This window comes from Rutilus rutilus (genome assembly GCF_951802725.1).
Source record: "Rutilus rutilus genome assembly, chromosome: 14".
NCBI lineage: Eukaryota > Metazoa > Chordata > Actinopteri > Cypriniformes > Leuciscidae > Rutilus > Rutilus rutilus.
The window spans coordinates 29394318-29416549 of NC_140219.1; the positions used below are offsets into that span (position 1 = coordinate 29394318).

Here is a 22232-nt window from a genome sequence, read left to right on the forward strand (position 1 = left end):
AAGAACGATCGGTATGTTTACATCTCTCAACCAGTGTTTCAACTGCGGAAAGATATCAATAAAACAGCTTGAGAATAATATCTCACGTAGCATTACATTTACCTCAGGCATTTAGTGTCGACAGTTAGCTCGCTACAGAAATTAACTCTAGAGAGAAGCATTTCGTATGTGCATTATATTAGCCTATTCATTTATATTTACTTAACCTGTTAGTGATGTCTTGATTATTTAATGTAAGTTATGTTTAAATAAATTTGTCATGAAAACCAGTTATGTAAATGGTCAATTTACAATTGATTATGTAATCAATCATTTAAATTGATTATGTTAATCAATGTAAATGATTATATTTAAAAAATGAATTGGAGTAGAAAATTAACTTTATATTTAGCTTTAGAAGTTAATGCAAAACCTGCCTTATGTGCAATTTACATGTTTAAAAACAGGGTTCCCCACCTTGGTTAACTTCAAATTCAAGGACCTTTCAAGAACTTTCCAGGTCCAATATCCTCAAATTCAAGGACTTAATGTGGGGACACATTTCAAGTGAGAGCAAGGTTACATCGTGTTACCTTGTAAGATACATTGTTACAGTTTTTTATGTGTCAAACACAACTATGCAAAAATAACTTTTTTTTGCATTGATTTTTGGCCATATGACAGAGATCAGATATTCTATTTGTTATATTTCTGATATGCATAAAACTGAAGAATATTCGGTACATCCTATACTGTATTCTAAAATGATCTGATATTAACTTTTGCATGAAACGTTGAGGTACCATTGTTGTAGTTTGGTGCAAAAGCACTTAACGTCAAACACTTACGAAAATGCGCGTAACGAACGTAAATCAAGCAAGCTAGTATGCATGGGCCACGAAGTGTTGGCGGAATAACACATTAGCGGACTTGAGGGAATAATATGGAATTTTTTCCAGAAAACATCTCGCACAAAATAAATTCAAGCACTTTCAAGAACCTGTATCTATGTATGTTTATTTTCAAAAACTTTCCAGGGCCTTGATTTTTTTTTTTTTCAGATTCACAAACTTTCAAGGATTTCAAGGACCCGTGGGAACCCTGTAAAAAAATAATTATAAAAAAATAATAATATTTGAGTTAAATATTTAAAAAATATTTTAATTAAGGGCTCTCTATATAGTTTACAGCATTAGCCAAGATAGATTTTTTTAATCCTTAAGAAAAAAAATATATATAATTGAATTTTAACACAGAGACACATTTGTTAAAAAACCACAGTTTAATAAAAAAAAAAGAAAAGTTTTGTTTACTCCCCCGTGCTATACAGAACCCGTACCGAACCGTGACTTAAAACCCGAGGTATGTACCGTTCTTATCTCACACATCGGTGATGATCTGCATTCAGAGTTTTTTTTTTTTTTTTTTTTTACAACAGGACGTTTTCAAGGCTATAATGTATTTCTATAAATAAAAACAAAAAAAAACATATGATATATCTTACCTTTCAAGCAACGTAGAAGCAATATAAAAAAAAATAAATAAAAAAAATAAAAAACTTTTACAGCCATGTTAGGCTATTTAGTTTAATCAGTCTTTATAATTAAACAAACAATATTGACTTGTTCTTATTCACAGTTATTATATATTATTAAATGAAAAGATTGTAAAAAGATTTCACCACCACCAAACAGGTGGTGCAGAGCACGGGATGGGGCCCCTCCCACCAGCAGTGATGTCATGTATTAAAATTGGTTGTGCACCTGCTGCAACAAAATACTGATACAGACTCCTCCATTTACACAAAAGTAATTGATTTTTGCATGCTGTGAATTATCATTGTATTGATGAATTCTTTGTTAGCATTAATAGGCTTCCATTATAGACAAGGCCTCTGGCTACATAGCCTATAAAATTCTTGCAGGAATACATTTCTTAAACGTGCTGCTGCTCCGATATTACAGCAATAGCAGGAGGTCCCTTCAAACAAATAATTCATGAGCATTTCATTTCCAGATGCTGAGTTGGTTATTCTGGCCATTACATTAACTTTATTGCCCTGACAGTAAGTTACTGTTAAACAAAATGTAGACCTGGGTACAACAAATGCTCCTGGATTATTTGTTTGTTTTTATTGGTATAATATATCACTATCATTTTGTAGGCTAACACTTTTTAATTATGTCATACATTTTAGAGATGCACTGAAATAATCGGAATTAACATTTTAATTTAGCCAAAAACTAAAACGGAAAATTAAAATAACATTTATAACCACCTGACCAATACATTTTATTTAATAATCAACACTCAAAAAAACTGAGGTGTACAAACATTTAAATTGCACATAAAGCAGTTTTTATATCGAATAAATATTGAATATTAATATCTTTTTAGGCCTAAAATGTTTCTACTCCAATATAAAAATAAACATTTAAACAATGGCTAACTGATAGATTTATTCAAACATAGCCTACATTAAATCATGAAGACATCACTAACAGGTTAAAGGAACACGCCGACTTTTTGGGACTAATTTTTTAGCTTATTCACCATATCCCCCAGAGTTAGATAAGTCCATACATACCTTTTTCATCTCCGTGCGTGCCGTAACTCTGTCTGACGCGCCCACTGCTAGCCTAGCTTAGCACAAAGTCTGAAGGTAAACGGCTCCAGCTAGCATAGTGCTCCCAAAAAGTGACAAAATAACGCCAACATTTTCCTATTTACATGTTGTGATTTGTATAGTCACAGCGTGTACTATTTGTGAACGCTGTGACTATACAAATCACAACATGTAAATAGGAAAATGTTGGCGTTATTTTGTCACTTATTGGGAGCACTATGCTCCCATGATGTCCAAATGTTGGCGTTATATTGTCACTTATTGGGAGCACTATGCTCCTCATGTAACAAGGTCACATGAGACACAGCCATCTTCTAATCGTATACATACTGGGAACTATATTCTCTGAAGGCGAAGCACTGCTACTTGGGAGTGATTTGCTCGCAGCACCTGAGGAGCCCCTGTGGTGAGGAGCAGAGAGTTCACTCAGAGTTGTCATGTTGGTTTTGTTGACGGAAGTAACAACTGTGCTTTCCAGGTGTTGCGCTAATCACTCCGCCCAAGTAGCAGTGCTTCATTGTAGTTTATCCAAGTTTTGTGCACGAAAACGAGCCGCTTTAATTAAACATCACTATTTCGGTCAGTGATTTCAGCCCTCCAAAACCATTTTGCCCGCACATTTTTGGTAGTCAAAATTTGGGTGCATCAAGTAAAGGCTTAAGTAAAATCCAGGTCTTCACAGTAAAAAATGTACAATGAAAGAACAAAGGAATAACTCAGACATTTGGCTATACACTCACTGTAAAAAATAAATCCGTGAAATAACAGAAAAAGTACTGACAGCTCATTGCCCGGACATTATCCAGTAATTTTACAAACATTTCCATTAACCCTAAAACACAACGCAATGAAGTGAAAAATTCTAAATAGGCCTACAGGTAAAACACCTGTAAAAAAAAAAAAAAAAAAAATCCCATATGCCCATGCCTATAACAGTGTTTACGTTTGACATGGTTGAAAAAGTCACACAAACTGTATATAAGTATACGACTAACAGTATTTTATTTAATAGTGATTTGAACCAAATCCCTAAATATAATTATGAAGTCTGGTGTAGAGCTTGTGCTGTTTGAGGTTGAGCTATCAAATCAGCTCAAAAGGGAAATATAAATGATTAATCATAACTCGTTATAATTAATTATAAGTAATTAGATCAGTTAATCGATGTACACAAAAGTTTTATTTAACCAAATCACGAACGCATAACTAATCTAAACAAACATACATGGGTAAAATGGAATGTGAAAGTGACTAATAAAACCGAAACAGAACAGAGGAATGAAGCTCTGAAAGAGTCATTTAACCTCCTGGAAGAACAGTCAGTCCCCTACTACAAAGCTCCTTTGTTAACAAAGGGGTTCACAACTTTAGCTAAACAGCAATTTAGTATATCATACGATACTTGCATTTGCCTTAGCTGTTGAAGAGCGTCCTGATATGCAGTCGCGTTGAGAAAGTCTTGATAGTTTGGTCCGATGGTGCTGAAGTTGCAATCGATTTCTTAAGTGTTGAATGAAGAAGCTATGGTGAACTTGTGGAGTTAGTTGACTCTGTTCTGGTCGAGGTCTGGTCTTTTCTGGTCTGGTGGCAATCAGGAGCAGAAGCCAGAGAGCGCACGGAGGGAACTTTGTGTTGGCTTTTAAATTCCTCAGGAGGTCACACCTTTAAGTTTTGACTTTACCAATGAGAAATGTGCAGTTCTCAAGCAGGAAAGTACCTTTGTTTGAAAAGCTGACTCATTTGCATGATTGGAGTAAGCTGGCAGTTTGTGTCTATTTATACTCTGTTAAATATAACAAACACACACTAGATTTAATGAGAAGGTGATGTCCCCCAAAATGTGAGTAATTAAATGAGTCATTAAACGAGGAATATTTTGATAGGAGACACCACCTAGATGGGGTTACATTAACTAGTAGTTCTATCATCAGGCATGCATAACACTATACAATATAAAAAGACAATATACAAACAGTAATAATACACAAAATGTACTAGGGAAATCCATGTTCATTCATTAGACAGATTTTTCAATTAATTAGTAGAGATAATTCCATTTCTATGGGACTGCATGTCTGTTTCTTCTAGCCTGTACTGTTCTCTCATTAAGAACAATCAATGTCCCAAGTGTCTTTGAAGTGTATGAGTGGAGCAAAAGGGTGATAATTCTCAGTGGGGAAATCAGACATCACACAGTCTGCCTGGGGGAGGGGTTGTGAAGATTAAATGGAACAATGGAGTGTTTCATCGGTCCAGTTGTTACAAGGTATACAGGATAAATTAATAATGCATACATTATACTTCAAATCATGGTGTGCAATTACATTTAAATTACAGCTGGATGTACGATTTTGACCGACTGGATGAAAATTAATTAATTTTAAGGAGGGAGCAAAGTCATATCTTGAGAGCTGGGGTTGGGCTCATTGACTTAAAATTCTAGAAACATCCTTGAACAACCTTTATGCTATCACCGAATATAAACAGTCCTTCAAATTCATTGTCCTTCAGAATCATATGTTTTAGACTCCAGAAATCTTATCCTTTTTCCAAACGAAGCTCTCTATATTAAAGAAACATTGTCCTGGTTTCACAATAAATGTACAAGTTTTTATTTGTTTGGTTGTCTTTTGTCTTTGTGAATTGTTGAATTTTCTCTCTCCCACAGTTGACGGATGCATAGACTGGTCAGTGGACTTGAAGACGTATCGTGTGTTGGCTGGAGAGCCTCTGAGGGTGAAATGCGCTCTGTTCTACAGCTACATACGCACCAACTATAGCGTGGCCCAGAATGCCAAGCTGCGGCTCATCTGGTACAGGAACAAGGGTGATTCTGAGGAGCCAATCATCTTCTCGGGTCATCGGCTGAGTAAGGAGGGAGATTCCATTTGGTTCCGCTCAGCAGAGATGGAGGACAATGGATTTTACACCTGTGTGCTCAGGTGGGTCATTAGCAATTCAAACTTCAAATCAAGTGTGCGCTGAAAAAAAAAAAACAGCCCTAAAACTGCACTGGGTCATATCTGTTTACTTAGGCTGGGGCCACACTAAAAGATTTTTTTAAATCTTATAAGAATTTCCAAATGTGAGCGACCACAGACATTACGATAAGAAATCATAGATTTAATCGTTTTGTTCCTCTTGTGTGTGGAGTGCTGCGATGTGACCAGGAAAGCACAACACACACTAACAGATTCCATTCACAAACAACAGAGTCGTGAAAATGGGAAATCTCGCATCAAACGTGACTTTCAAGTAAACAAACATCGAGGACGATCGGCAAGAAGAAATGGCGTATAATAGTGTATGGACTGCTTTTTACAGAAAACTCGCGGGGGAAAAAAGAAAAATCATGGAGACGGTGTGAACATGAACTTTACGTTACAGCGCGAGCTGTAGAGGAGTCTTCCCCCACACAACAGATGAATGTTGAATATTCATGTTAAATATTTTCGATTCGAGATCGGGCTGGCTCCGACGTTCTTCCTAGCAGATTCAGTCACTCTTAACACGCCTCACGCCACAAAAAAAATTGATAAAATAATCTGTAGAACCAACAAGATAATCAAGACTTTACCTAGGATTGTCGGGTGGGGCGAAATTGGTCCAAAACCGATTTATTATGTTTTACTTTCTTACTTACTGAGGGTTTAGGTATAACTATTAAAAACAACCTGCCTCCGTATTCAATAGCAATATTGAACAATTGAAATAACAGTAACAATAGAAATAAAGAATGAATTATTAATAAACATACAGTTTATTGAGACAAAAGAACCACCACCATTATCTGATCATCGATCAGTATTGATGCCAGTGGTTTATTCACACATTCACAAAATGAATTTGAAAATATTCAAAGAGCAGTCAACAAAAGAAACTAAAATAAAAGTTGTTGAGGGTGAGGAGGCCATGTGATATGAATTACTTATCTGTAATTAACACTGTGCAAAGTAGTAGTCAAACATGATGGTGTTGTTGTGGGCAAATTTTTCTCTAAATTCATCTCTAAAGAGTGTTAGAGTCCTGGGCCTGTTGATGAAAAAAAGAAACAAGCTTTACCAGGGTCGCTGACTAAAGGGAAGCTCAATGTATTGAATGGTGCAGGTGCATTATTTAAAAAATTTTAACTGTCAAAGAAAATGTTTAATCATTTGTTTGTCTATATAAAGTAGCTTAAACCATATTCTGTAACTGTTCTATGATGTGTTTTAACTGTACTGTGAGATATTGTTTTATTATACTAGGTATTCCCATACATTTCAATTATTTGTTCATTATACAATGTCACGCCGACCGGGTCGGGGATCTGACGGACACAAAATCTGTTGTTGGTTTTTATACCTTAATACCATAAAGTTTGGCTGTGGCCTGCTTGCTCATAACATTTTCTTAAGGCTGGAATAAACAAAATGACTTTTGAAAGCTCAACATATAAAAAAAAAAGCTAGGTGTCATACACGTACCGACTATGTAAATGGTTACAGAGAAAAAAAAAATTGAGCATCAATGTTGAAGAAGCTACTTTAAAACTATGTAATCACATTACAAATAACAAACAAAAACACACCCAATGTTTTATTTTCAATAACATCTGTGTGATAAAAACTTATGGTATGTGCTGAATTCATGCTAGCCATAGTCCTAGAACATAGCATTGCTGGTTCATATTAAACAAATATACTGATGAAGTTGAGATTTACAATACACTTCTACTTATTTGAAATGCTACACTTAAAAAAAAAAAAAAAGTAGTATTCCTACTCTCGAGCTAAATATCTGCAGACTAAGAGGGTAACACTATATATATATATATATATATATATATATATATACTGTATATATATATATTATTGTATATATCATCATATCATCAAACCTTAAAACTTGTATAATTTTTGTCAGTGTTTGATGAGTTGTCAATACAATATATAGGGTATGATTTTACCCCAAAGATCAACATACTGACACAAAATAAGATAACTGCAAATCCATGTTTCGCTGCTTGGAGTCCAGTTTTTTCTGTGAATTGCAGCGATCCATTTGCTTCTCTTTTCTGTACCTTTCAGCATGCAGGTTGCTTGTCAAATCTATACAGTCACTCTCAAAGCTCTTTCCCGTTTTAGATGTATTTTTGTGTTTTTCGTGGCATTCACGCTGAAAACCAATGTTTTCGCTTAGTCTTTTTGCCACTCAGTGGGCGCAACACAGTCACTCCTTCGCGTGCATACCCTCTATTGACTGAAATTGTGGCAAAGATGTATAGTGTATTCCAGCCTTTACTCATGTTAATAAAACATGCAAAATCATTGATGAACAGTAATTAAATGCTCCCAGATGATGTTCCTCCTGTTCCCTTTAATCGTGGATCTCTGCTCCCAAGTTTGTATATTTGTTGTTTTATTGAGTGTTGTTTGTTCCTGGCTTCAGTTTCATCGGAAAACTAGCCTTACAGGAAAATATTCTGTACACATACTGCTTACCACTTCCAAAAATAGTAGGTAGAATGCCATCTCAAACTCCCTAAACCTCCCCCTTTTTTAAAGAAAATATCTAAAATGAGATGCTGAAGATGCAGGATTATAAAATAGCTCTAATTCACACCCAAGCTAAAGGAAGACCTTGAGGAAACCCACTGCTCAGAAAAGATTTCACTCTCACACAGGGACTGAAGGGCAATTGGTGTAAAACATCTAAACAGAGGCAGCTGTGACTGAAAGCACAGGATCTATTTCCTCCAAGGTCCAATGGCTGCAGGATGGTTAATTTTGTGTTTCCATTTCAGGCCCTGTAAACATGTCTGGCAGTGAATAAAATACACTGTGACAAACTACACAGTCTTAGACCCACAAAACTAAACATGAGCAGCTATTATCTAACACACAACATCTGCATGTTCTCAAACAAATATTCAGTTAAACTAATTTCAGAACACAACCGCAATTCCTGAAACAACCAACTGTATCTAGATTAATGTTCTTTTTTACATATACTAATACATTATTAAGATGAAGTTGTACAAAATGACATCAGTTACCTCATTATGAACATGAATTTACAAAGAAGATTTCTGCATTTCAATTAATGTTAAAATTCAATCAAATGTAATCGAATAATCCTTACATTTTTTAACTGAATAATTGAACAATCCTTAATCACTTATTCAGTTAAAATACGTAAGGATTATTCCATTCAATTTGATGAAATTGTACTATTAATTGAAATGCGTAAATCTTAATAAAAGGCGTTGGTGTTACTTGCAACCGGCTGGTTGACCTCCTACTTCTGCCAAGGTTTTGAAGTGTATATCTGATGAACACTTTACAGGAGTAGATTATAAATTATGTTGTCATATTTATAAATGATTAAGAAAAGCAAAACAGCTGTTGTGGTACATGATGTATGGCACCTGTGTGTTTATAGGATGTACTTTATTATCTGTAGAGGCCTCTATGGTCCCACTTTATATTACGTGTCTTTAACTGCTATGTAGTAAGATTTAAGTTAATCATTTGATACAATGCACTTAGGGCATTACAGGGCATGACATTAACTTTTTTGCTTACCAGCCACTGTGGCTAGTGGTTTTCCAAAGTTACTATCCACTCAGAATTGTAACTGGCCACAGTTTTGACATCGATACCATGGGCAAAAACGCAATATCACTCTGTAATATTTTTTATATTATTTCATAATTTTAAGACCTGACGCACAGATCTATTATACTGTTACACTGAAAAAAATGATTCATTGACTAGTTGAATTTACTAAAAGAAATTATGTTAATTGGATCCACATAATTGATTTTAGCTACATTTAAACAAATGCATCAGCTTAATGTAGCTAAAATCAATTGCGTGGAACCACTTTTTTTTTGTAATTAGTAAAAGACAACTAATATAAAATGTGTGCCCGGCCCCATTCACATCTGCTATTAAAATACATTTGGTTGATCTGATCACAAGTGGACATTGCTAAATGCAGGTGCAATGGGGTACAAAACGTTTTAATATCATCAACTTTCAACCCCATTCAGAGGTGGTTTAAAAATGCATGTCACGTTGGATTCGTCATGTAATCGTGTGTTCGAACTGCTGCATAGGGCTACCAACTCACCATTAGGGATGTGTTGAGGGAAAGTCTGTCAAAATCTGAGATTTATACCCAGCAAGCCTGCTAAAATCCCAACAGGATGAAAGAAAAACAAAAAACAAAACAAAAAAAAACAATAGATCTCCATGGATGGTTAGCCAGGGAAACCAGGTGCCTCTTCTTGGTTTGGGATAAATACTCAATTTAAAAACAATATGTGGACTGTGTGGTGTGATTGGACATATTATCACTCTGTAAATCATTCATATTATATTTGAACACATCAGACTTTCACCTTCCTGCTGATGTACTGGATGTGGTGAGGGAATCAGAGAGCCTTCCCTCAAAGAAAGGTGTCACAAATGGACACGAGACATGTGCCATGCTTGACCACTTGTCATTGACCAAGTAAAATGCATCTTAATAGCTGGTGTAAACATTCTTCATCAAATGCAGCAAATAGTCTGACCGTGCAGTGGTAGTGTTTGAAGAAGTAATTTCCTCTAATTAAATCAAGCCAATTAAGAGGACAATTAGAGACAGCTGGTTAAACACAGCCAGGCCTGATTGCCAGCCTTGTTCTTTATTCAGTGCTTCTCAGTTTTTAAATGCCCTTTCCATGCATTCATTATTTGTGTTTTAACAAGGCCTCTTGGGATGAATGAAAGATTACAAGGATGAAATTCGAGGACAGAGCATCTCAAGTGAAACATGTTAAATGGAATATACCATACTCATTGAAATGTCACTTCAAAGCGCCAACAATTGCACTGAAGACATCTGCCATGTTGTTTTGTTAATCTAGACATTCTTAATAAATCTTAATAAAGCAAGAAATACTTTGAGTCTCCAAGTGGCTTGATGAGGGTTGATTGATGACCCTGTTTAGACCTGATATTAAGATGTGTTTTGGTCATTTAGATCACAAGTAGACGAGGGAGACACATACCCGTTTACACCTAGTATTTTAATCCGTCTCTTTTGTACACTTTCAACCACTTCTATCCTGATTTCTCTGAGGAGAGGGTCTATGGGCGGGTAAATGTATGTGTTTTTTCAGATCGTTCGATTTAATGGACAAAATAAGCTCTCACAATTTACATATGAATGCACTCAGAGATGATGGAAAAACAAACGGAGAGCAGCAGCTTTTGTTTCTGCTCTGACAGCCGCAAGACCACGCGAATGCTGTGAGTATTCACCTGCGTATTCCTGCTTCTAGCTCCTCTGTTGTTCCTTGCCTCCTTGCAGTGCATTTAGATAAAATGGCTTTCATAACCCATTTGGTTGCAAAAACGGTAGTCTACTGCCTGAGGGTGCAACTGTAGTTGTTGTGTGCCTATATCATCCCTCTGATAACAACTTTTGGATATAGGATTTGGAAAAAAAAGTGTTTAAAGGGATACTTCACCTCTGGAAAGATGAATGTGTATTTAAAATGGGTCATTTATGTAGAAGAAATGTGAAATTATTTTAGAATTTGGAGCTTTCTAGACTGAGAGAAGTCAGATTTTTGGCTTATGTGGATGAAAGACAACAACTCCCAGAATGCACTTGCTTCGCTGCCCTAGGAGGCCACTCCCAAGCCACGCCTACCGGTAAGAGAGCGCAGTTAAACAACAAGGCTAAGTGTGAGTCTCCGTGACGAGTCTGCCCGGGATTTCGAGATGGCCCAAAATGTCCGGGATTCGGCTTTTGCGTTCTACAGTCACCATTCATTATGTTTACTGTGGCGAGCAGGACGAGACTGAGGGACGTGGGAGAATGATGAGAGGCCGGTGGCGTGATTACTGATGAGCGACACCTGTGAGACGCACCGGTCTCGTATCTCTCACGGAGGAGCGGGAATTTTCTTAGCAATGGTAAAACGCACATCAACCGATCACTTGTTTAGCGTTCATGTTAACACTGCATTCAGATTCACCAATCGGAATGAATTCAGTTAGATTGAAACAAAAGGTGTGCATGTAAACAATGAATGGCGACTGCAGAAAGCAAAAGCTGAATCCTGGACATTTTGGACAATCTCGATGGCCGGACATGGCCGGACATGTCCGGGAAAAAGAGGATGGTAACCCCTACTACTCAGCTTTCTCCACAGAACAAGAGCCTGCTATAGCTTAGCTTCCAAAAAAAGATGGCTGACACTATGTGTACATTCTGTGAGTGAGATCCCACCCTCTATGGGCGGGTTGAACACATGTGGAACAGCCCCTACTACTGGCTGTAGTCTTTAGCCTTTGGCCAAAAAATCCTCAGATGACGCAAAATGACGATTTTTGCGTCATCGGAGGATTTTTTCCAGACAAAAAATACATAAATCTCTCGTCTCAGGGGGATATGAGGGTGGAAAGCACGGTAATTCGAAAATACTACAGGTTTTCTACAAATACAAAGCTTAATGCTAAATCCTGAAGTATCCCTTTAATTAAATCCCTATGTGTACATATTAAAGCCAGCCTTCAAGCACTTCAGTAACTAATGAGGGTGAAGTGCCAAAATAACCTGTGCCTTTATACCCCATAATAGTTCAATAGTTAATTTGTATCTTGACTTGAAATATGAGGAAACATTCTTCTGTGGACCAATACATCATGTACAATTTATTTATTTATCTAACATACAACAAAACTATTTGTGCATTACCTGTTTTTTTATTTATCTGAAGTAATAAAGAAATAAACTTTAGTAAACCCAACAGAAAGATAAAATAACAATAGTAGGGGATTGGTTTGCTAAAGTAATGTAAAATAGGAAGGAATTAGGACACACTGATTGTGAATTACAAAAAGTAGTAGGTAAGTCAATGCAGCTGATGGCATTTATGTTCAAATTATTCAGTTATGTTTATCAGTCAACTCAGAGGCTACAATCAATGTACATCACTGACATTTAAATCTCCTCAATACAACATCACAAGAAACATGAGCTTTACCCCTGAATATATAAACTGGATGAAATTGACAGGCGAATTACTAGATTTGCTTTAGATTTCAAGATTACTAAAGGACTTAAATGTTCCTAAACATGAAAAGGAAGTGATAGACCCGCAAACTGAGCTATTTAAGATAAGAGGGGTAAGAGAGCCACAAATGTCACTCTCTCATCTATTCATTTAAATGATGTATGTGGTACTTTTAGGCCTTATGTCTCTTGTTAATTTGCCTATAGGGACAATGGATGAAAATTACTTGCATAGCTAAAAGTGACACATTTATATTAAAGTACTTTAATGAAGTGATTAGTTAATTAAGCCAGTGAACTCTGGTATATTCTTAGACCCGCACATACAATGATGGATTGACAGAATGACAGATTGGTGTTAATACTCACTAATATAGTACATGATCATAGAAACCTATTTTTTTTTTTTTTTTTTGTCCAAAGGTATATGGGAAATTGTCATGAGTCATGTGGTGTGACATCTAAAGTCTTCATCTTAAGTTTTAACCATGTCTTTTTAAGCCATTCATTCATAATTAATTTGAAAGGATTCATTCTGATTCTGAAAGCATTGAAGGAGATCCCCTAATAACTTCACTGGGTCACTACAGTGGACAGCTATTCAAAAAGCATTTTCTTGCATTTGCATGGGTTTTGATGGTATAGTTGCACATCAACCTCTACAGTGGATCCTGGTGCATCATCCTATTCATTGCCAACAAATGGCAAGCCATTGCCAACAAATGGCAAGCCATGGCAATTACATATTCTACCATTATTGAAAAACTGTTCCTTAATTACCTTGAACAAAACTGAAAATCATTAACAAGATCTTTGTCTCAAAATATAGACAATAATTTGAGCAATTCTCATTTGCTACTTAAATCTTTTTTTTTTTTTTAAACATTAAATATTAGATCAAATTAGCACAGAATGAACTTTGCACTGCTGTCACATCACATCACATCAAGGATCAGACAAATTTCCATGAACATTTTGAAAAGCGGATGTTTTGGATAGTGCTGCGGCAATTTTTTGTGCCGGATATATATATGTGTGTGTGTGTGTGTGTGTATGTATATGTATATGTATGTACTTCGCTGTAAATAGAAAAGCCTGACAATATCCCTGCTAAATACCTTTAAAGGGATACTCCACCGTTTTTTCATATTAAACTATGTTATTCCCTTAACTAAGACGAGTTGATACATACCTCTCTCGTCTCAGTGCGTGCACTAAATCGCTCTGTCTTCCGGCGAAACTTTGTTAGCCCAGTTCATTCAATATGTGCCAAGCAGAGAAGCTACAAAACACCTCCACGTTTTCCCTATTTAAATACAGTTACTCGCGTAGTGTAACTCGACCTAGGACGGTGACACAAAACAAAACATTGCGCTTTTCTAAGCGTGTAAAATGGATAACTATATTTTATGGCGGAATACCATAGCAAGTGCTTGGAAGAACTTCGACTTCGGCGCAGTAATATCTTCACTCGTGAAAAATCCTCTCACCGGCCCCCGCTCCCTCTAGTGAAGATATTACTGCGCCGAAGTCGAAGTGCTTCCAAGCACTTGCTATGATATTCCGCCATACAATATAGTTATCCATTTTACACGCTTAGAAAAGCGCAATGTTTTGTTTTGTGTCACCGTCCTAGGTCGAGTTACACTACGCGAGTAACTGTATTTAAATAGGGAAAACGTGGAGGTGTTTTGTAGCTTCTCTGCTTGGCACATATTGAATGAACTGGGCTAACAAAGTTTCGCCGCAAGACAGAGCGATTTAGTGCACGCACTGAGACGAGAGAGGTATGTATCAACTCGTCTTAGTTAAGGGAATAACATAGTTTAATATGAAAAAACGGTGGAGTATCCCTTTAAGTATTGTGGTATTCCGACATGCTTCTCACTGAAACTCATAAATCTTAAAGAAAATCTTGAGCTTCCCAGTCGTATTATGACATTGTGCCAATATTTACATAGTTAACTACTTGGCACAAGCTGATTGATTCATGTTGCATCTGCAGCAAATGATCTTGCTGCTCAACATTTAAATGGCTGGTGACCATTCAATATAGCAGTTTGCAGCACGCTTTCAGAGTTTGTCTAAAAGTCAATAGCCCATCTTGATCGTGAACACTTCTTGCACCATGTTATACTGTCTTGCACTAGAAATATGAGTAATTGTTAAGCAGCAGCGTTTACTTTATCGTGTCTACAGAAACAGCAAGTAGTTTATGTATTTCATGTGAGAATACAGCGTCAAAGATCACGGTTAAAGTGAATTGTATGTAAGAATGACAATTAGTGGTTGAAATAGGTATTGCAGTCCAATTCAAAATATCGGAGATCGTCGTTTCTCCCGCCACCTGCTCCTCAGACTGGACGGCGCTCACACGGGTTGCCAGTTTGAGCACATGCAACAGGAACGAGCGCGATGGACAATGAAAATTGCAGTATCACCTGCAGAATCACAGACCAAAACAATAACAAACATTCCAGCCTGGAAATGCACATTTTAAATTAAAATAACTGGCTGTAGAAGTGTTTTTCAGAGAAAAGAGTATCTGAACTCAGCATGTTTCCTAAATATCTGAAAACATATTATGCTATTTTTATGCTTTAGTAGAGTGAAAAAGTTACATACAGCACCTTTAAACTTCAAATTAGAATTTGCTTATGTTTTCGGTTATTCAACAGGTCCTACTGCCAATTCTAATTCTAAACCTAATTCTAAGTACTTTGGTGCAGCTGTAGCAACAGTATGCCCTAAACAAGGCAATTCAGATTGCATGTTAGTGAATATTATTTATAGCAGCATGTATAGAAAAATTATAATGTTTGCAAATAACAGCAGCGGCAGCAGTAGACAATGTATATATCGAATTCAAATTTGATTCAAAATCGAGAATCTAACAGCAGAGAAATGAACAGCAGCTACTGTTAGCCCCAATCAAGCGGGAGTTATTTAGTTTAAATTATACACACCTCATAACTGCGTTAATTTAGTCTAGCCCACTGCCGCTCAGCATTAATATTCGCCTCTCACAGCGTCTTTTTCATCATTAAAATGAGTGAGCATCAAGTCGACAGACATATCTATGAAAGGAAGTCTGGTTTCCCAAAAGCATCATAAGCCTAAATTGATTGGTAATCGGTCTACGATCAATTTAAGCTTACGATGCATTGGGGAAATGCACCCCTGATCAGTGGTCGATCGTTTGGAGCTAGAGATATATAATACGGGCCATTGCATTTTCAATATTTATTACTTTAGCCTCAGATACAGGACATGTTCATTATCTTTTATAGGATACAGGACATGTTCATTATCTATTTGTTCTAGGGTATTTGTTCGCTACCACATAAAACCACTTGTGCGTCCATGTTGAACGTGCTTCTTGTATGTAAAAACTAAAGTAGTATACCTGTACACGGAAAGATCGCAAGAAAAGCTTGACGTGTGCTCGACTAACTAAACTAAACATTATTTAAGGCTATTTTCTATTTGTTAAAATTTTGATATGAACTTCTGTTGTCAAGTATAAGCTTCATTCATAATGCTTCCTCCGTTGCGAGCCTGTGCACTTTCTAAACTGTCTGGTGGCCTTCTTTAAAACGACATCATATTATTAAACATTTAGAAAATAAATTTTTGAAATTTGTGAATCGATTCGAATCGGCAGAAGATAGAATCGCGATTCATATGTGAATCGATTTTTCGCCCACCCCAACTAAGTAGGCTACTTTGTGCAGCAGCAGTAGGCTATGCTTAGCAAATTCAGATCGTAATATACAGTACGTGAATGTCACGTATATAACATGTCAGCAGCAGCACACATAGCAAATTCATACTGTAACACTGCGCATATTATTAACAGCAACAGCACATATTGTACATTCAATATTGCATGTAGTGAATATTATTAAAGGCAGCAGTGGCAGAAGCAATCAATCAAAGTAGTTGCGTGAAGGTACAGTGAAAAAGCATTGCTGCCAGTGAACTCATTACACAGTGTCTGCACTGAAGTACCACGCCATGGACGCCACAAACGATCCTGCAAATAAATTTTTCTTTCGTATCAAGTTAAGTAGCGCGAGCGCTTGAAGTAGGCTACGTCGGAAACTGTATTGCTCGCATCACGCCGCGTCCAGCGTGGACAGCTTCACTTATTATAATGGGTTCTATTGATTTTGTCGTGTTGTGCTGCTCACATTGGCTTAATCACAGTGTAGACACAAAGTGAAATAGGCATTCTCTTACGTTTTCGCTTATTACAGCAATTCTAATTTCCTGTGCAGCAGCAGTAGCACCATGCATAGCTATTCAGATTGCAAAATTATTAGCAGCATCATACATGGCAAAATCAGATTGTATGTTTTAGATTATTATTGTCAGCAGCAGCATGCACTGCATTTCATATGGTTGCGTAGGATATTAATTGTTCAAAATTATATAAACCTCAGCAGCATGCATAGTATATTCAGACGATAATGTAGCGAATAATATTAACATCATTAGCATGCAAAGCAGACATTGCAGTGAATAAAGTTCTGTAGCATCTTGGTATGAGTCATGCATTTGGCTAATGAGTTGATCATGCAATGCGAACATTATTGTTCTTAATATGCAATACAAATATATTCAACTATCAAAATATGTGAAATATAATTAATGTTACCATAATGTTAACTCTTTACAGTAGAAAGCAGGAGGGTGTTGTGTTCTAAACTCATTTCATTCATTTGAAAGTGTATTATCAAAGAAGAAGAACTAAATTCTCATTAAATCACTCATAGCTAGGAATCATTCAACACTTGCTTTGATGGGCTGCAAAATGTAAAATTGAAAGCCATGTATGAATTTATTCTGCAAAGCATTTTATTATGACCTGAATTATAAGCATTGCTGGAACCTGTTTAGAGAAGCTTGAGACCTCAGTTTTTCATCTCGGCCTTTCAATTCTGCAATTAACTCTATACTGTCAGCACTCTATAAATCTGTGATCTCTCTTCACTCCTGCTGAAAACAGCGACTGTGCTAAGATGTCTGAGGTTATTGTACTCTGAATCCTCCCTTTACCGAACAGTTCAACAACACATTGAGTATTGATCCATTCTTCTAGCCATCTAGTGACACTGTGGAAATATGTGAAGTAAGACATGATAGTACGCATGCGTCGAATTTGTCCGAGTATTCGTTAAAAGGCTAGATCATGATCAAAAATCCTTCAATCACTCCTAACATGGATGCCATAAAAAAACACTGTAGTCTATGCAATTAGAAATATTGGTTCATCAACAGTGTCTGTCTGTATAGGATTCTTGAGTTCAGCACCATAGATATATTTGGATATTTGTTTCATAAAAGAAAAACTAGAGAATCAAAAGTTATATATGAGGTTTTTAAAAGGCTTTTTTATGACAATCCTGCTCCTAGAGAGCCAAACACAGCTTAGCTTATCAAGCTTATCAAGGTTTTCAGGAGGTCTACTAGGCTGTGTTTCAGTTTGCTTATTTATGCCCTTCCCTCGCTACAGCCGGGTGCACACGTGATCCCTAATGTAATCCATGTCACACCGTAGGATCTCAGTTGTAATTAATGTCAGACTGTACGACAGTCAAGACACTTTAAAGACGGACACATGCAAGAAGACTTGTCTGGAGTGTTACATTATCAATCTGTGACACATGTGGTACTGTGAGCTATGAGGGATAGAAATGGTGGCTAGCAAACAAATACATCTCTAGCGTTAATTTTGATCATGGCTTTTCTTGAAAAGAAAACTGGAAAAAAACAGACGCATGTGTGGAGCAGGTCGTGTTTTGTCATCTCGTTAATTTTGTCATCAGGTTCTGCACTTCTATTGGTTTTTGTAGGAGAAGCCACACTGCAGGACTGTGCCTAAACTTGATCACAACATTGGTATACTATAGGTATACTTGGGTCTGAGAAATATATAAAATAGGGATGCACCAATACCAATTTTTCCAGAACGAGTCTGATACCAATACGGTTATTTTTACTACTTGCCTATACCGAATACTTTTGTTTTTGTTTTTTTGCAGAGAAACCAAAAGAATATGAATAAAATTAGTTGGCTTAGCAAACAGATATTTCCTTGAGTTATTTTCATGCATAATTGTGCCTGTTAAAATGTATTGTAGAGCTACTGTTACTTTCCATGTTCATTTTATTGCTCTATCATATTTTATCTTTAATTTAATAGCACAGCTTATATTTTTAGCTGCTCCAGCAGGGCTCAACCAGTCAAGAGCAGTGAGAGATTTTCTCCTTGTCTTTTGTTTTTAGATTAAACATTGAAGATAAAGACAGCGGTAGGTTTATTAGGCTGCTGTCACTTTAAATGTTGTATCAGTGATTTCAGGCCCAATTTTTTTTTATCATATTCATCCAATCTTTCCTAACGATCCGCTAGCTGCCCGCCCCATAAGCATGCCGTCAAAAAACGCGTCTCTGTAGGCAGCCTCTGAAATCTGCACACAAAAACAATTGGTTTCACCAACCACTCAAAACCAAAACAAATAGTGTTCCAACCAATCACCGACAGGGGGTGGGTGTTGTGAGGTTTTGTGCTCGTGTACGCGAAGTCGGAGCTGAAGAAGAAGCTGGCTCAAAACCTCACAACACCCTTCCCCTGTCGGTGATTGGTTGGAACACTATTTGTTTTGGTTTTGAGTGGTTGGTGAAACCACTTGTTTTTGTGTGCAGATCTCAGAGCCTAGGCTGCCTAAAGAGATGCGTTTTTTTGACGGCATGCTTATGGGGCGGGCAGCTAGCGGATTGTTAGGAAAGATTAGATGAATGTGATAAAAAAATGTTTGGGCCTGAAATCACTGATACAACCTTTAAGAGCGGCACTTATCGAACATACACACACACTCCTTTCTTTTCAACCGTTTGCATTTCCTTAAGACATAACCGACTATGTTTCACAAGGATACTTGCCTATATGGGCATTTTGAAATAAATTTGTCTGAATTTATCTATTAAAGACATGAAGGAGAACTCAACTTAATAGGCTATTCACGCACTGTCTGAGGCAGATTTCAAGACGCACGCTTCAGAATGTTTGTGCACAGAAAACGTCATGTGATTACTGTACCGCCTTCCTGTATTAATGTAGAGAACCACTCGTTATACATAAATCATGTAACAGTTTTTAGTTTTAAAATGATGCATGTGTGCTGAGTGAACGATCAGCTATCAGAACACAAGCATGCAACAGAAGCATTGCTCGTTCCTCGTTTGCTCTCTCTCTCTCTCTCTCTCTCTCTACCGTTAGTTAACGTTAGTAATATGTGCCTCGTTTGACCTTCTTTGCTATTGACATATCCGACAGAACTACAAACTTTCCAGCGATGTCTGTGAAAAAGAGATGTGCACTCGACAAATCTCTAAATATTTATATTGTGTGGGTGCGTAAAACGTGATCTGCAGTGATGTTAAAATTGTGTTGCATTGTGGTAAATGGAGAAGTGCTTAGGCAAGTTTGCGAGTGTTTGTCTAAAAGTGAAGTGGAACACACCCCTAGAAACGTTCAGACTAGTATGATGGGGCATGTTGCATTTTTACTGCAGGACCGATGGCCCTCCAGGAGCAGGATTGGACACCCCTGCTCTATGTTCTTTTTGATTCTAACTGGAAACATTATTTCTAAGAGTGTAGCTAGGGCCGGATTTATGCATAGCCATTCTAGGCACATGCCTGTACTCACACGTCCAGGGGGGCCCAATTATAATGACAAGAAATAATATTTTTAAAATGATTATTATTTCACTCTAATGGTAAAACAATGTGAGACTAATACAAAATCTAAATGAACAAAATGTAAAATATCGGGCTGAAACCTTGTATCTATAGATTTCGTCATTCTCCCCCTATAAATCATTACTATTGGTCACTCTTTACGCCTGTCTGTGGGTTTTTACAAATATTTAACCTATGAAATGTATTAAAAAGAGCTTGTGACTAAACCTCATATCTCCATTGGATCCTCAAATGGTCGGTCAAACCTAATATTAACTCCATGAAGTGCCGCACGCAGTTTAGTCCATCTCTGCTTGTTTGCAAGGGTAAAAAAGAACTGCTTGTTTGAATAAGTACAGAGTTTTCTTTACTCAAGAAATAATTCTCTCAAGAAATAAATGTTTTATGTATTTGAGGAGCAGAGAAGTCTGTTTTAGTTTAGCATTTGTCGTCGAGTCATAGTCAATACTGTCTTAAATAAACTGTGTGTAGCACATCATCGTTTATTACATGAGATTTTGGACAAATGACAAAAAAACTGAGCGCCCACATAGCTAGAGTAAACTTGATAACCTGTAAGTTGATGAAAACGTAATGCGATGCACTTACTGCCTTAGGTGCGTGCGCTTTAATGGCAGAAAAAACTAATGCGTGTGTCCTACATTTACTGGTCAAAAACTCAATTTGAACTTGATTTTGGTGGAATGTTAATAATGTAATGACACATGCAAGTGTGTCACCATATAAAGCAACAATATCACCTTTGACAACACAGGGTTTATTATGAAAAAAATACAATATATTTCCTGAAAAGTAGCGATTTTGGACATATGAGGTTTCCGCCTGACAACGATGATATATGTTTAATGTAAGCCTGGAAGGGGCCCAACATTTTATTTTGCCTATACAATATAAGGTAAATCCAGCCCTGAGTGTAACTTTAATAACCACAGAAACAAGTGTAGCAGTGAGCAGTTGCAGATGGCCCAGTTCTCCACTAGTGTGAAATGAAGACACACTGTCGATATTAAAAAATAATTTCTCCCAGATATACATGTACCTTGTCCATCCGTTTTGGTGCTATCATTGATGCAGTGAGTGTAGCAGTAATACTGGACAACAACATGCTGGCTTTCTCAGTCAGCAATCAATACAGTCCCATTCAATACAGTTTAAGCCATTACACTGTGGCAGTTAATAAACACTACAAAACACAATAATGCAATCAGTGCTAATAAACACAATCAGTTGGTGCGCACAAAGATAAATCTTAGCTAGCTTTAATCTGTAGATGCACAAGCAGGTAGCCTGCAAAGTTTTGTCTGTAGTGAGAGACATAAATACATAATGTCATACATGAATTGAGGAACATATATACATTAATAAAAAACATACTGTATAAAAACAGGAATCTTTTAAAGGCACAATATGTAAGATTTTTTGATTAAAATATCCCAAAACCACTAAAACAATGTTATAAATTTTGGTGACTTGTTTCAATCAGTTTTAACCAGTGTAATGGCCCGTGTCATTGCGTCGTCTGTCAAACAGAAATGTTAAAAAAAAAGTCCCAGGCTCTCGGCCCTGCCCTGCTTCATACCACAGTAATGCTATAAAACTTTAATACATTAGCTTACCCATGAACATAATTTCTGCCTGAGTCCTGTCGGATGCTTCCATCGGCTGTGGAGGTGAAGACAACATCAAGTTGATACGCCTTTGTTATTGCTTCGAACAAGCGACCGTAGCAGCGAAACAGCGAATACTGTGCCTTCAATGCCTTATATTTATAGCGTGACATAAAATATAAAAGTTCCATCTA

General features: G+C 36.8%; 1 protein-coding gene across 1 annotated transcript in view; it reads left to right on the forward strand.

Moving 5' to 3' along the window:
- Positions 1 to 22232, forward strand: part of il1rapl2 (interleukin 1 receptor accessory protein-like 2) — a 450518-nt gene that overhangs the window by 332452 nt on the left and 95834 nt on the right. Inside the window, exon 3 of the mRNA XM_084430937.1 lies at positions 5274 to 5547. Within this exon, the coding sequence (XP_084287063.1) occupies positions 5274 to 5547 (274 nt within the window). The remainder of the gene's footprint in view (positions 1 to 5273; positions 5548 to 22232) is intronic.